This window comes from Ammospiza caudacuta, chromosome Z, assembly GCF_027887145.1.
Source record: "Ammospiza caudacuta isolate bAmmCau1 chromosome Z, bAmmCau1.pri, whole genome shotgun sequence".
Classification (NCBI taxonomy): domain Eukaryota; kingdom Metazoa; phylum Chordata; class Aves; order Passeriformes; family Passerellidae; genus Ammospiza; species Ammospiza caudacuta.
The window spans coordinates 9,571,107-9,585,950 of record NC_080632.1 but is presented as its reverse complement, the minus strand read 5'-3'; the positions used below and the strand labels follow the sequence as shown (position 1 = coordinate 9,585,950).

General features: G+C 49.4%; 1 protein-coding gene across 1 annotated transcript in view; it reads right to left on the bottom strand.

Moving 5' to 3' along the window:
* Window positions 1–1,355: 1,355 nt before the first annotated feature.
* LOC131571589 (serine/threonine-protein kinase Pak-like) overlaps window positions 1,356–14,844 on the bottom strand; it is a 58,957-nt gene continuing 45,468 nt past the window's right edge. The window contains exons 3-10 of the mRNA XM_058824368.1: window positions 10,698–10,832; window positions 10,087–10,419; window positions 7,103–7,215; window positions 6,354–6,471; window positions 5,405–5,504; window positions 4,763–4,959; window positions 2,807–2,944; window positions 1,356–1,448 (exon numbers count right to left, since the gene is read on the bottom strand). Coding sequence (XP_058680351.1) covers window positions 1,356–1,448; window positions 2,807–2,944; window positions 4,763–4,959; window positions 5,405–5,504; window positions 6,354–6,471; window positions 7,103–7,215; window positions 10,087–10,419; window positions 10,698–10,832 — 1,227 coding nt within the window. The remainder of the gene's footprint in view (window positions 1,449–2,806; window positions 2,945–4,762; window positions 4,960–5,404; window positions 5,505–6,353; window positions 6,472–7,102; window positions 7,216–10,086; window positions 10,420–10,697; window positions 10,833–14,844) is intronic.

Sequence of the window (14,844 nt, the reverse complement as noted above, 5' to 3'; positions counted from 1 at the left end):
CTCTTTTGCTTTAATGACTTTGTCTCCATTTAAATGTATCTAGGAGTTTGTTTATTTCTAACACCTCTCTCCCAGCAGCTCAGAGCTGCATTGCACAGCGCTTGCTGTGGGCCAGAGAGCACAAAGCAGGCTGGCCTGGTGGGCCTGAATATTCCTGCCAAACACTCTGCATCTCACACCTTTGCTCGGGCTCAGTGCAGAACTGCAGGATTGCGGGCGCTTCCTCCCAGAGCTGCGTGAGGCGCTGGCTCCTGCAGATGTGCCCTGCCAAGCTGTCCCTGCCTCACGCTGGCCTCGCTTCCCCTGGCACAAGAGCCGGGCCTGAAGGAGGCTGCCCTGCGCTCCAGCCTGCCAAGCAGCCCGGCTCCCTGCCCCGGTGCCCAGAGTGCTGCACACACTGCTGACCTTTGCCAGGAGTTGCAGGGCAGCCGGCAGAAGAGGAGGAATCCTCAGGCAGCCCAGCAACCCTCGGCTGCCCTTGATCTTTCTCTGCTCCTGGGCACACTCCAGACGGCCAATGCCTCCAGGCTGGGCTGTGCCCAGCACGGCTGCGCTTCCCCTCGGCAGCAGCCAGCTGCCACCTGGGCTCTGAGAGCGGAGGATTCGCCCGCTGCCAGGAACAGGCACCCAGGGCCCGGCTGCTGCCTCTTGCAGCTCCAAGGGCCTCCTTCCAGCCTGCCTCTGCCGGGGCTCAGCCTGCTCCGGCCTCTGCCGGGGCTCTGCTGGGGCTCCACCCCAGCCAAGGCTGGGCCCGCTCTCACCTCACAGGCGCTGACAGCTCTGCACCACAGGAGACCTTCCCGAGCACCCTCTCTGACCTTTCTGCTTTCTCCCTGGAGCAAGGCTCTCCTCCAGCCAAAGAGATTGCATTTCGGGATACAAATCCAAGTGGCAGGAGCCCCAATGCTCTCCAGTCACAGCTGAAGGCCTGCATCTGCACAGGATGTTTTGGGCTGCCCCATTCTTCTTTTTCTTTTGCTTGAAAATGCCATTGCCTCAAGTAGAGCACCTAGCACCTAGCACCTACACAAAACGGGCCAGTGGGCCGTATTCCAAAGGCAGTGTGGTCTGGAGAGGATGAATGAAGAAGAACCTTCTCCACTTGCAAACCATACCAAGGAAGCCATAAACATATCTTAGCACCAATAAAAAACCACTGGCAATTTAGAAGAAAATGCTGAACTTTCTGAAGGGGTCAGAAGGAGGGGAATCTTCCAAATGAGTTGATGTTTCAGATACTTTATTTAATAACAATCCTACTCTATAAACCTATACTACGAAACTACTCAATCCTACTCTAGAGTCCTACTTTACAATCCTTCTCCAATGTACTTAGGGAAATAACATCTTGATTTTTACATTCTTGTCTCCTTCTTCTTCTTCTTCATTAGAGAGTTGATGAGTGGTGCCAATGTGGATGCTGGCTTGGCTGAACGTACAAATGGATGCTGTCCACAGGAAAAAAAAATGTCACAAAGAACAGTGAACCATCACTTTTCAAGCTCAGTGCTTTACAGACTCAATCAGGATTCCTCTAGTTCCAGAAAGACCCAGAAAGAGGAGCAATGGGATCACATCCTCCCCCAATAATCATGTGCAGGACCTTGCCATCGCAGGCAAACCTGGCGCAGAATCCCATTCATCCATTGATTCTGGTTTATTTATCTTGTTGGGATTTTTGCCCTGCCAGTGCTCTAGAAATGGTGCTTTCTGTCCCTGGGAATTCTTCCTTTCAGGAAACTCCAATGACTCACATAGGTGCCTGCCTATGCAAGACAGGCACTGTGTTGATTTCCACAGGGAGACAGAGCAGTGTCTACCTTTCCATGCCCTGCCCCTTGTGTGCTGGATGGCACCTTCCTTCCCAGCAGGGCCAGCCCAGTGGCACTGGGCCCTGCAGTTCCCTCTCTGCCACACAACCTGGCACTAACCCTGGCATAGTTCCTGTCTGCTTGAGCGTGCCAGGCAGCAGATGGGGCTGGTACAAGTCCCTCCCAGCTGTCCCTGTTTGCGTGGCAGAAACCTCTAAGGGTGGGCTGGGGGGCACAAACCAGGGCCCCTCAGAGGCTCACAGTGAGCACCCCACGACCCCTCCTGCCAACAGCCAAATCTCTGACCCCTAGGCTGGGACTGGCTTCCTTGGGTTCCTGCACCACCATTTCATGTCTCTGTACCCTGCATTGCTCTACTTCAATTCTTTTGCCATTAGATAAAACTGAGCACCCCACCAAATGACAAAAGAGGGTGACAGAAACAGTCAGAGGAGCTCTCTGACTCAGGAAATGCGGAGAGAGGTAGAGTTATTCAGTTTTGTGAAGAACAGGCCCCAGGGAGACTTTATTGCCACTTTCCAAGACTTCAGAGTGGCGTTGAAGAAAGTAGGGGACATCTTTTTTTACAGGGCCAGTTACAATAGGATGTGGGTGAATATTTTTAAAAATGGGGATCTAATCAGAGTAGGTCTAATCAGAACTTTTTTACTTGGAGCATGATGCCACCCTGGAACATGTTGCCCCAAGAGCTTGTAGGTGCCCCATCCCTGCAACCATTCCAGGGCAGGTGGGAAGGGACTCTGAGCAACCTGATCTCTTTGAAGAAGTCCCCGCTCATTGCAGGACACTTGCACCAGAGGACATTTACAGGGCCCTGCATGCCCAGCCCAGTCTAGGATTCCTCACCATTTTCATTTGAAGAGCTGCAAGATTGGAGGTGATGAGGAAGGGGACTCATGTGATGCCTTGGACTTGAGTGGAGGAGGAGCCCATGCCTCAGAACCTGTTTCACCTGCAGCCCTTTCACATTTTACCTGCAGGAGCTCCCTGGCAGACCAGCGCTGCTCCTTGTCTCTCTGCAGGCAGCATCTCAGGAAGTCACGCAGGCAAGGCGAGAATCGGTTTGGCTGCCGCAGCCGTGGTGACTCTCCCTTGGCTATCATGATCTTAGTCTGCAGAAAAAGGAAACACTAGGCTCCACCTGCTTCTTTCCCATCTGTAACTGCTCTCCCAGATTCCATTGGTTAAGCTCCACTCTGCAGTAGCAGTTTCTGCCCTGGCAGAGACCCAGAGGTGATTTTCCTTTACCAACCAAAAACCCAAACTCCAATGCAGCCACAGCTTTTCCACTATCCCACTGATGTTGCCTTGGCAGCTGATTTCACTGACTGACCTAGTTAGTGGGAACTACATCAGCAAAAGCACATTTCCTTCCCTGAGCATTCATACTAGCTTGAGAGGCTTTTTGGAAGAGAGACTTTCTATACTGACTCTACTATATCCAAGGATTAGTATGTGAAAAGTATCTCTGCAGTGCTTCTTGGGCCCTTAAGCACAGCTGCCATAAAACAAAACTCATCAAGCTTTTTGCTTTGTTCTTGAAAACAATGGGAATTGGAAGGAAAGAAAGGAAATCCACCAGGTATTCCTCAGGAAATGAAACAAACATTTAGAATCTCATATTCAACACAGACACTTTAAGATGCATGCACAAATATATTGTGATGAAAATGTTTGAGCACACAGGTGCCACCTGCAGCTCTGTCTCTCAGCTCCAAGTTTCAGCTTCTTTATGTGGCAAAAGGAAACTCTTTCATGGTCAAATCAGAAGAAGGACTGTCATCCCTATGGTCATCCTCTGCTCATTTGGATGCTCAAGTCAATGCATTAAAGGTGTGCCCATTAGCAGAAAGTGTCGGGTAAGAAATGGGAGGTTTGGCAGGATCTCCATGACCCCAGGCTGCGGCCTGGTCTCCATAAAAATGCCCATCACAATGCTAACAGCTCTGTGCTGGTGGCACTGAAAGAGATGGTGACCAAAGAGGCTTTGTTATTATTCTCTTCAACCCAGAGGAAAATTTGCAAGTCTCAAAATGCAAACACACTCCCCTTGGGTAGAAATAATTGTGGCAGCTTTCTTTCCTTTTCTCACACCACCAGAGGTCACAAAGGGGGTTTTATCCTGTCCCTCTGCAGCTGTGCTCAGCCACTGGCCATGGTGGGGAGCTGGAGTCCTCACTGTCATTAGAACTGTGCAGGCCAGGGATGGCCCTGCTCCTGTGGTAAAGGAACACAGCACTGGTGTCAACTGCCCATGTTGGATCCCAGCCCAGGCACCTACCTGCAAGCTCATCAACTTGTTAAAGTACCAAGAAACAGCCAAGAGTTTGGCATACAATTCTAACTGCAGTCGGAGAAAAACACATCCTAAGCTTATCCAGGCCCACACACATGATAAGCTTGTAAGACCCACAGGATTTGGAAAAGATGCTACAGTATAGAGGAAATATGATGTGCTGTGGTTCAAAAAGGAAAAAGAAAGCAGAACTACTTGGGCATTGCTTTGTTGGTTGTTTCTTTTTTTTTTCTTTTTTTGTTTTTTTTTTTTAACACTAAAGCTGGGAAGACTCAATGTCTATTTCAAAGGATATTTATCACACATCCAACCATTGCACTGAAAACTTCCTGTCCTTAAGAGACAGAGCACCAACAGGGTTCAAAAAGCAAATGAGAAATGTCAGGCATGGCTGGAGGCCAAAATGGCAGGTTTCTGAACTGGTTAGGTTTCTGAACTGGTTAGATTTCTGAACTGCCACTTCCCCTTCTGATGCAACCAAAGCTACAGCAGATGCTGCTGTGCTGCAGGGACATTTTTAGAAGGGGACCTTGGTGGAAGTGGTGCCAGCAGATGGCGATGGGATTTTGTCTAATGGCACACAGAACATGGGACAGGTGAGAAAGACTGGGATCAGTGAGTATTTGCACCTTACCAAGACAGGAGTTGCATTCCAGTAAGGAACTTCTCGTTCCACCATTTCGATGCCTACGATTCCCAAAGACCATATGTCCACTTTGGGGCCATATGGTTGGCCTGTCACCACTTCAGGCGCCAGCCACCCAGCAGCGCCGGCCACAGAGCTCCGTCTGCTCTGCTCAGGGCTGAGCTGAGCAAAGAGGCCAAAGTCAGCTGTGGAGAAAACAACAACCCATGAAAGCCAGCTCCAATTAGGAAACCAAGCAAAAGAATTCCCCACTCTCAGGCTAAGAATGTGCTGTTGAATCTCTTGGAGAACTGTCCACGCTCAATTTCTTTGGGGCTTTAGCCAAGGGAGTATGTAATCGGCCACTTCCAAAAAATCCCAGGTTTCTCAACGCTGCTAACAGCAGTGGACTTTATTCCCCTGAAGCTTTAGATTGTAGCTCCCTCTGTCTGGAAGGGACACACACAGAGCAAGGCCACTCTTGACTGCTTGTGGTTCCTTATACCTCTGTGCACGTTGCAACTGTGCCTTCAGCTCACAGCAGGAGTCCCTGCACTGCCATCAGCACAATTTTTGGGGAACTGGCTGTCACTCCAAGCAGCCCCACACCCACATCCCTGGAATGCTGCTCCTGACCAAGAATACACTGACCCAGCTTGACAGAACCGTCGGTTCTGAGAAGGATGTTTCTGCTCTTCACATCTTGGTGAATGATGTGGTTCGAGTGCAGAAAATCTAGTCCTTGCAGGCACTGAGAGGGAAAACATAAAGAGGAGAGCAAAAGTGAGTGATGTGATTTCATCCCACAAGACAGAAAACAAAGAATCTAAAAGATTCCCTCTGCAGGGGAATGGGCAGTAATGGCAGAACAGTAATGGCCACTGAGAGGAAGAGCTTGCTGCTCCAACACTTGCAGAGGAGGACCTTTCTGAGGAATGGCATGTCAGCTTTTGAGAGAGCAACAACACCTGCTGTTGCAGACTGTCCCCTGCAAACCAGCCAGGATGACTGCTGCTGCCGTGGATGTGCTTTTTCCATGCAGAGGACAAAGGAGGGTTTTTGTCAAGAAAGGAAAAGTCCTCCCTTTGGTGTGAAGCAGATCTTTTTTGGGTGGGAGGCTGCATGACAAAGATTTCCTTGCTGGCCTCAGCACAGGCTTGGAAGTATCACATCAGTCACCTTCCTGAAGCAAAGAGCATTTTGGCTGCACTATGATCCTTTTCCGCTGAGGACTGTGGGAAATGAGTCTTTTTTTGTTTGCTGATCATTTCAAATCCTGCCACCAGCACCTCTGCTTTCACAGGCAAGGAATGCAGTGAAGACAGACTCCAGGCAAACATTTAGAGAGGCAAGGTGGAGAACAGCAAATACAAATACATGAGCCAGAGCGAGAATACAACAGCAGGAGAGAAGAGTACTGGCACTGAGTACAGGGAGTGCAGGGGCACTGGCAGGCCTTGCACTTGAGATGCTTTTACTTACCCATAGCACACCAGCAACACAGAACCAAAGCTTGGCACAGGAAATCACTGCAGGTCTGAGCCCCTGTTTCCCAGACAATCCTGCCCAAGCCCTTGGAAACACAGATGGGATTGCTGACCTCCCGACTGATGGCTGCTGCCTCATCTTCACACAGGGAGGTCGTGCTGATGATATCGCTCAGGGCACCTCCATCCATGTACTCCAGCACCAGCCAGAGTTCCTCACCCACAAGGTAGCTGAAAGAAGGAAACAAGGGCATGGAGGTGAACATGCTTGGCTGGGTTGTTTTCTTGACTGATTCCTGTTTCCAAGTTCCTTTGTGACAAGGACAGAATCAAAGGAATAGACATTCCCTTTCAGCTGTGCATTGTTTTCCACCTGTGCAGTCTCAAGGAGAAAGGCACAGTTCTAAAAAAAGAGATATCTTAAATAGCCAGCAAGTGAAAAATGCAGTTGAGTAAGAGATAAAAAACCTGTCAGGCATGGTGTTTCTGTAAATAAGCACCTAGTCTTCCTGGCATGGACAGCAATGGCAAAGAGTGGAAACAATCCAAGAAAAATCCATGTTATTTCACCCGGATGTAAAAAGACACTTGAATAAAATCAAGCCCCAAAACAAAGTTGTGGCTGTGAACCTACAGGCTATTGATTTAGTAAGATATGACTGATGCAGGTTTCTGAATAATTTTCAAACTATGTGTGTCAGGGAAGACTCATGCAGACAAGATGCACTCTCTTCCTATCCACTGGAGATGAAAAGAGCAAATATAATTACCTATAATTACACCTCTATTTATTGCCAGTGACCAAAGTGGGATTTTACCTTGCATGTTTGCAAAATGTAAACAAACATTCACAACAACTCACCTGTCTAAATACTTGACAAGGTTGAGATTCCTATTCATTTTCATGACCATGAGTTCATTGACTTTTAGTTCCTTCTTCCTCAGTCCTTGAAGATCTATTTTCTTTATGGCCACCTAAAACGACATTGAAAATCAGTAACTTAAGTAATTGGTGGCACAAGACTACAATACAATGGAGCAAGTGATTTTGCAATGACACAGCTGAGCTGTGCCAAACTGCCTTGTGATTAGGCACTGCAGTAATTAGGAACTGATATTCCAACAGCCCATTTCTCTGCTCCCTTGGGAGCCAGTTACAGGACACGTGGGGTCACCGACATTTTGTCTTGTCCACTTGGTAACAGTGGTGTCTCAGCTACCAGCCAAAACCTCTGACCACACTCTCTGCTGCTCTTTCTAGGAATCAGAAGAAGTAATCCATGCCTTAATACTCTGTGGATCCATCTTGGGCTATGGGCTGGGCTTAGGGCTTTTAGGGCACTTGCAGATCTCTCCCTATGTGCAGTTGCCAAGTGCAGCACTGCAGGTGGCCAGGGAACTAGCAGTAACTTTCCGATGGATTTGCTGGCAGCCAGAATCGAGAATTCAGGACTCTGAAGCTGTAGCCCCAAAGAGCAGGGAGGTGCTCTAAGGCACCACCTTTGTTTTAGCAATGGAGAGCGAGTGAGCGCGTCCTTGTCTGAAAGGAAGCGCTGCCCTGCGTGCCTTCCTTCCGGCAGCTGAGGAGGACAAAGTGCCAAATGTATTTTGCAGGCTGGCACCAGTCTGTGCTTCTTGTTCCTTTTCAGCACGGCTCTAGCCAAAGCTCCAGCCACAGCTCACACCAGAGGGGAAAGCCCCTCAAGAGCAGCAGAGTCTGCAGGGGCTGTTGACATTTACCTCTCTCCCTGTGGCATTGGTAAGTGCTCTGCAAACATCTGCAAAACTCCTAGAAACAAAAGAGAAGTAGAGAAAGGAGAAGCCATTTAGATCTTGCATTGAAAGCCAGCCCACACAGGAGATCTGTGCTGAAAATGCCTAAAACCTGCAGGATGCAGGAGGGCTCTGCCAGAAGGCAGATGATGCATTTTCCTCTCAAGTGCATGGGCACTGGGCCTGTCCCTGAAGTGCTGGAGTTTACTGCCTCAGCTCCTAAAGACAGCTTCTTCTTTCATCTTGGATTTCAGTTTCTGAAATAGAAACTGAAATCACAGTTTCAGATAGAAACTGTGCAGTTTCTATCCTAACCTCAGAGTATTTCCTTCAGCAAACTCTTGGAAAGAAATGTTCCTGGGAACTGTTACCTCACAGCTATCAGGGAGTAGTTTGCTCTTTCAGGCAAGCAAGATTCTTCCCCTTTTATTAGTGTGGCTTTATGATTTAGAGAGATAGAAAAATGCTAAGGAAATTAACACAGAACTATTCCACAACTGGGTGACAAGGAAATTTTCCAGGTCCTGTTCCTTGATGCAGGCAAGACCTCGGCAGCATGGAAGTGTCTCTGACAATGCCTTCTGAGCCCACTCACAAATTCTGTGCAGCATTGATAGATGGGACAATCTATCCCCAGTGTGTGAACATCTTTGCAGCTGGCCTGATTTCATGCTGGATAGACATTCCACCAGAAAAACACCTGGCCCGTGGTTATGTAGAAGTAACTGTGGTTGAACTCACCCGCTGCCAATATGTCCCAGTTCGGTGTATTTCATCATGGGATGTTCCTGGTTCACCATTCTCCCTGAGTGGAACAAAATGCAAGATGATGACTTTAAAGCAGAGATCCCAGCTTCCAGGAGATACAAAAGGCAGCCCCAGTGCCTGGAGCTCTGAGCCCTTTGTGGTCCACTGGGTAACAACAACAACAACCAGGCAGACAGCTCTGCAGCACAGGTGGCCAGCACAGAGACTGATTTTCTACAGCAATTTCTGTGGAGAAATGTCCCTAAATGTCCCCATGACACCAAACTCAGGAGAATCATTTGGTATGGTTATGCTGTCACCTGCACACAATGCACTATCCCTCAGACAAGAAACACAGCAGACGTACTCAGCAGCTCCAGGGAGTCACCCTCGATCTCCTGTTGCTGAGCAGCAGCTGGGTCAGCACGGGAGGTGAACAAACTGCCCTGGCTCCACTTCTCAGGTTGGGGAGAAAAGGATCCCTTAGACAATGCTGCTGCTGCTGCAGCAGGTTTGGTGACAGAGCCTGTGTAGATCTGGGACAAGAAATGAGTTGATGTCAGAAAGGTGGTTGGCAGAGATGACCCTGAGATCCCCTATTGAAATGCGAGCCTTTAGGGAGGTGCTGTCAGCCACATGCAGGGCTCTTCAATGGTTTTTTTCTGATGTCCCCTTCGCAAACTGGATGGGTCAAAACCAAAGGCAAGTTTTACTCGGGTTCATGGCCAGATTCGTGTTTGGTTTTCATAGATTTTCAGAAAGATGACTGCCACAATCACCATTCTACTTCCTCTCAAGGATTCCTTTCTCCTTACAAGGGCTACAGACACACTTGCAGCTTTGTTCAAAAGTTCTACCTCCTCCCACTGTGTCCTATTTTCCTGCATCATCTTAAGGTCATGCTCAACCTGTAGCACTTCTGGTGGGGATGGTACCTGTGCTTCACTCCTAACTTGTGGCTCTTCATTGCCAGACATTCGCTGGAAGTCTTTGCAGGCTGCCTGGTAAGATGTCAGCACTTGCACCTCAAATCAAACAGAACAAAGAAGTCAGACACTACAGCTTGTCCCTGTCAGCCAGGAGTGGGGGACAGACAGCTTGTTTCAATCCTCCATCTGGGTCACCATGCTCCACTGTAAAAACACCTCAATAAACAAGGCTATTCAGCGGCCCAGGAAGTGTCCATCAGAGCAGCTGTGATACACACCACAGCAGGATGGCACTCAGAGGCATGGCCCCACTCCCTGCTGCTCTGCACTGGGAAGGGAAGAAGGAAAGAAACCACCAGTTTGGTGACTGCAGTGGCTGCATCCCTCTTTCACTCACTTGCTTTTCTAGAGCCTGAGGGAGGCAATTAGCTGTCTCTCTGATAATTTTCATGTCTTCCTCAAGCCTCTTCTCCCATGCCTTGATTCTGGTGTGAGCTAGCAGAAGCTCAGCGTTCAGCTGTTCCTTCATGTTCTCTAAAAAACAAGTGAGAGGATGTTTCATGACTGGAGTGCCTGCCATTCTTTCACTCACCTGGTTGTGTTGATCGCCCCTCTGCTGATCAAGATTGTCCTCTTGAATTCTTCTCATGTCATCCTTGTTCCTCCTCTTCACTGCCATGATGGGACTCTGAGCTTTGGGCAGCTCTGCTTGTGGCTCTGCCTTGATCTTCTGTACACACAAATGCAGAGCAAGTGACTGGGAGCTGCCATCAGACTCAGCTTTTTTCCTTTTGCAGCCTCAAAATCACATTTATTCAACCACTTCTTTCTGCTTCCCTACCCACATCTGCTACCATTGCAAACCTCCTGTCCCAGGGCTGATCTCTGCAGATTCCAAGGCTCTGTGCTTCCAGTGCCTGTGGGATTCCTGGCCTCCTCAGTCCCAAGGGCTGTGGTTTATGCCCTTCTTCCTGCCCTGCCCTCTTTCCCCTGGCCAGTCTGGCTTACCTGGCCTTTCTCCTGTGGCTCTTCCACCTGCTGCCCAAGCTGCTCTTCCTGCTTTCGGGCTGGGAACAGCTCTCCCTGAGTCTGGCATGGCATCTCTGATGAAGCAGTCTGCTCCTGCTCTCTCTCTAGAAGCACCTGCACAGAAAGCAAGAGAAGATGGGTTTCAGCTTCCCATATGACCTTTGTGGGCCAAGACTCAAAGACTGCTGGGCTCACACGTTCCCAAAGCACTGTGCTGCTGCTCTGCTGGGTCATTCTCTGTTTGAGGGGAGGCACAGATTCCAAAGTGACCCTGGCCCTACAATCAGGGGCCATCTGGGACAGAAGCTCCAAGAGCCTCTCAGGCAGCTGACAGGGAAGGTGTGGCATTTCTCAAGGGTGTGGTGAGGGCCTCCCTCTGCTTCTGCCATGTTTTGTTTGTCTTTCAGTAGTGACTGACACCCTGCTCTGTCCCACAGCTCCATCCTGGCTCTGCAGGTGGCTTCCTGGTTGAGCTCCCTCTTTGTGAGAGACAATTTTGGAGTTCTCTTTGCCCCCTAAAACATGGAATTCTTCCACCTCTCTAGGACAGGCAGAAAATCAAGAGAATTAACTGGGGGCTTCAGGGAAGAAGAGACTGGAGGAGGAAAACAGCTCTGAGGGGAAAGAACCACCATATCTGGAGGAGAAAACATCCCTCTCTTCTCAGAATCAGTCAATGAAATGTGTTCTCTAATCCTCTCCTGAAAGAGGTGCTTTAGCATGTGGAACTTTACTTCTCCAACTGCTTTGGACTAGATGATCTGAATGGTCTCTTCCAACCTAGAATTTTTGTGATTCTGTGTGATTCTGTGGTTCAATATGTAAATTTTACAGTGCATAGATAGATAGGTAGATAGATAGATAGATAGATAGATAGATAGATAGATAAACAGATGCATCTAAATTTCTAAAATCTCTCTCTATTGTTGCTCTCTGTTGCTACACACATCAACAGTCAGCAGCCAGTGCCCCGAACATGAGCAATCCTGAACTTGATCTCCTGTTGCTCAATAAACCACACTCTTGGGGAATCTGTAGGTCCTTATGGAAAGGGATCAGACTCAGAGCACTGCAGTGGGAATTGCACTCTTTGTGCATCCGTGCTCGGGCAACTTCTTCTCTTGGACTCGACCACACTGATGGTGCTAAAGCGGCTGGAATCAGAAATGCAGCCCAGCCCCTCCCAGCTCCTGTGACCTCGGAGGAGCAGCTGGAATGCAAGGGCATTGATTCCCTACTCAATTTCCAAACACAACACACGCTGATTCCGTGGGCTACAAGAAGGCAGGGGCTGTGTTAGCCTGAAGGCTAAATCAAGGTCCTACTGGCTGGGTGGAAACCAGAAGAGTTCCTTCTGCACCAAGGTCCCTATCCCAACCTATGTGTTCCCAGGCAAAACAAATGCATCTTCTAGAAGTGACTTCTTACAAAATACATGTAAAGCAGAATTTCTGGGACACCTGGAAAAGGGCACAAAATATAGAGGAAAAGAAACCTTAATTCCTGACACAAGAGAAAATGAACAGATCAAGTCCTCAAAAAAAACCAACAAACAAGAAGACAGAAGTGTCACCCACAAAAGTCTCTAAAGCCCTTGGATAAACTGATGGAATATTTGGCACTGGAAAAGCCATTCAGCTGAGCATTGTCATGCAGGGATTGATGGAAGCTTCGTGAAAGTGACTCAAGAGCCTTCCATGATCCTGGCTAAAACTCCCTCAGCAGCTCTTCCATGGCCTTATGCTGTACCCCCTTACCCAGCTCCCCTGTCCTTCTGTGCACATGCTGAAGCCAGATGCTCTCCCAGAGGCACCAGCCCTTTGCTGCCCCAACATGACAGCTCAAGGGCCAAGTTCTGTGGTCGCTGGCTGGAGGAAATCCCAAGCTCCTGGCAGGACTCCAGCACCCAGCATCCTCAGCCTGCAACAGCAAAGTGCTGGCTGCTCCAAATTTTGCAGCTCAGCCTTGCACTAAAGACAGCACCACACACAACTGGCACTTACAGCTTCAGAATATCCAAGCCCTGGTGTGAGCACTGATGGAGGCTGGTGCTCATCCTCCTCAATTTGCTCCTCGCTGGCTTCTTCTCCAGGAGCAGCGGGAGCCAGGGGAGAGACGGCTCTTGGTTCTGTCATCTGTGAGAAGAGAGGAGCGTGAGGGAGATGCCATTTCCTATCATGTAGAACCTCATTTCTTTTCTCATCTACCCCCACATCTTCGAAGGAAAAATCAAAATATTTCATAGTGACAGAGGGGTTCTAAGTCACAGCCACCAAATTAAAATGGGCCAAATCAACAGCACTCTAGATGGATATGAAGCTGATTTTCCTCCCTGGCTGCTATCAGCAAGCAAGGTTGTTTTGGCAAAACCAAAATTTTAGTGCTTGAAAGCACTGAAATGGAAAAGTAGGAAAGCGACAGCAATGCCATTGCTACTGCTGCTGCAGACGTAGAAAACTCAAACTGGATCACAATCCCATCCAGGGCTGCAAAATGGCAGAAAACGTTGTGCAGAAGCATCTGTGCTTGCTGGAAAAAGAGGAAAATGCACAGGCCTTCTCTTCCTAACAAAACAACAAGCCAACAAGCCACAAGATGGAAGCATCAGCCACTCCACTGTGTAAAGGCTTTGGATGCAGTGAGGGCATGTTTGGTGGTGAAACAGCCCTTGTGCTGAGCACTGTCATGCAGGGATTGATGAAAGTCTGTCGGAAGGTGCCTCAAGAGCCTCCAACTGTCGAGGCTAAAGCTCCCTCAGCACCTCCTCCCTGGCCTTGTGCTGCACCCCCTTTCCCAGCTGCCCTGTCCTTCTGTGCACACGCTGCAGCCCGTCCATGACTTTCTGCTCCCCAGGGCCGACAAGTGCACACAGCACTCCAGCTGTGGCCGCAGCGCTGCCCAGCACAGGGCCACGCTCAATGCCCTGCTCCTGCTGCCCCACTGCTGCTGGCACAGCCACCATGCCCTTGGCCTTCTTGGCCCCCTGGCCACACGCTGCCACATCTTCAGCTGCTCAAAACCGCCAGCACCCCTGGCTCCTTTTGGGCCACGCAGATCCTCAGCCACAAAGGTGCCCATTTCACTCCTGATAAAGCAGGCCCCATTGCAAGATGGCCTTCCTCTTCCGAGCAACACAACACAGCAGTCAAGCACTTGGAGATTCACCCCCACTCGAAGCTCCAAGGAACTTGCCAAAGCTGCAGACTGCACCAAAATATGCATCAGAAGAAACTGGCCGCTTCTGATTTTTGCCTCGCAAGAAGGCTTCGCAACTCCGCACTTTGTTTCTTTGGCCACACGGGACAGGAATGGCCCCCACAGCTGTATGGACCACACAATCCTCCCCTTGCAGCTTATCAAAAGCCAAAAGACAGCTGGTCCAAAAGAGACTGTACAAGTGAAGAACCACTCAAGGAAAGTGCAGACCGCTTTCCCAAGCCAAACATACCTTTCCAAAAAAGGAAAACCAACAAAACAAGGCCTGGCACCTCCAGCATTACCACCTTTGCCCTTGGCCATAGCACTGCAGAAGTCAAGAGATAGAGCTTCCCTGAGCCAAGCAGCCAGATGCTCTCCCAGAGGCACCAGCCCTTTGCTGCCCCAACATGACAGCTCAAGGGCCAAGTTCTGTGGTCGCTGGCTGGAGGAAATCCCAAGCTCCTGGCAGGACTCCAGCACCCAGCATCCTCAGCCTGCAACAGCAAAGTGCTGGCGGCTCCAAATCTTGCAGCTCTGCCTTGCACTAAAGACAGCACCACACACAACTGGCACTTACAGCTTCAGAATATCCAGGCCCTGGTGTGAGCACTGATGGAGGCTGGTGCTCATCCACCTCAATTTGCTCCACTTTGGCTTCTTCTCCAGGAGCAGCAGGAGCCAGGGGAGAGACGGCTCTTGGTTCTGTCATCTGTGAGAAGAGAGGAGCGTGAGGGAGAGGCCGTTTGCTATCATGTAGAACGTCATTTCTTTTCACATCTACCCCCACATCTTCGAAGGAAAAATCAAAATATTTCATAGTGACAGAGGGGTTCTAAGTCACAGCCACCAAATTAAAATGGGCCAAATCAACAGCACTCTAGATGGATATGAAGCTGATTTTCCTCCCTGGCTGCTATCAGCCATCAAG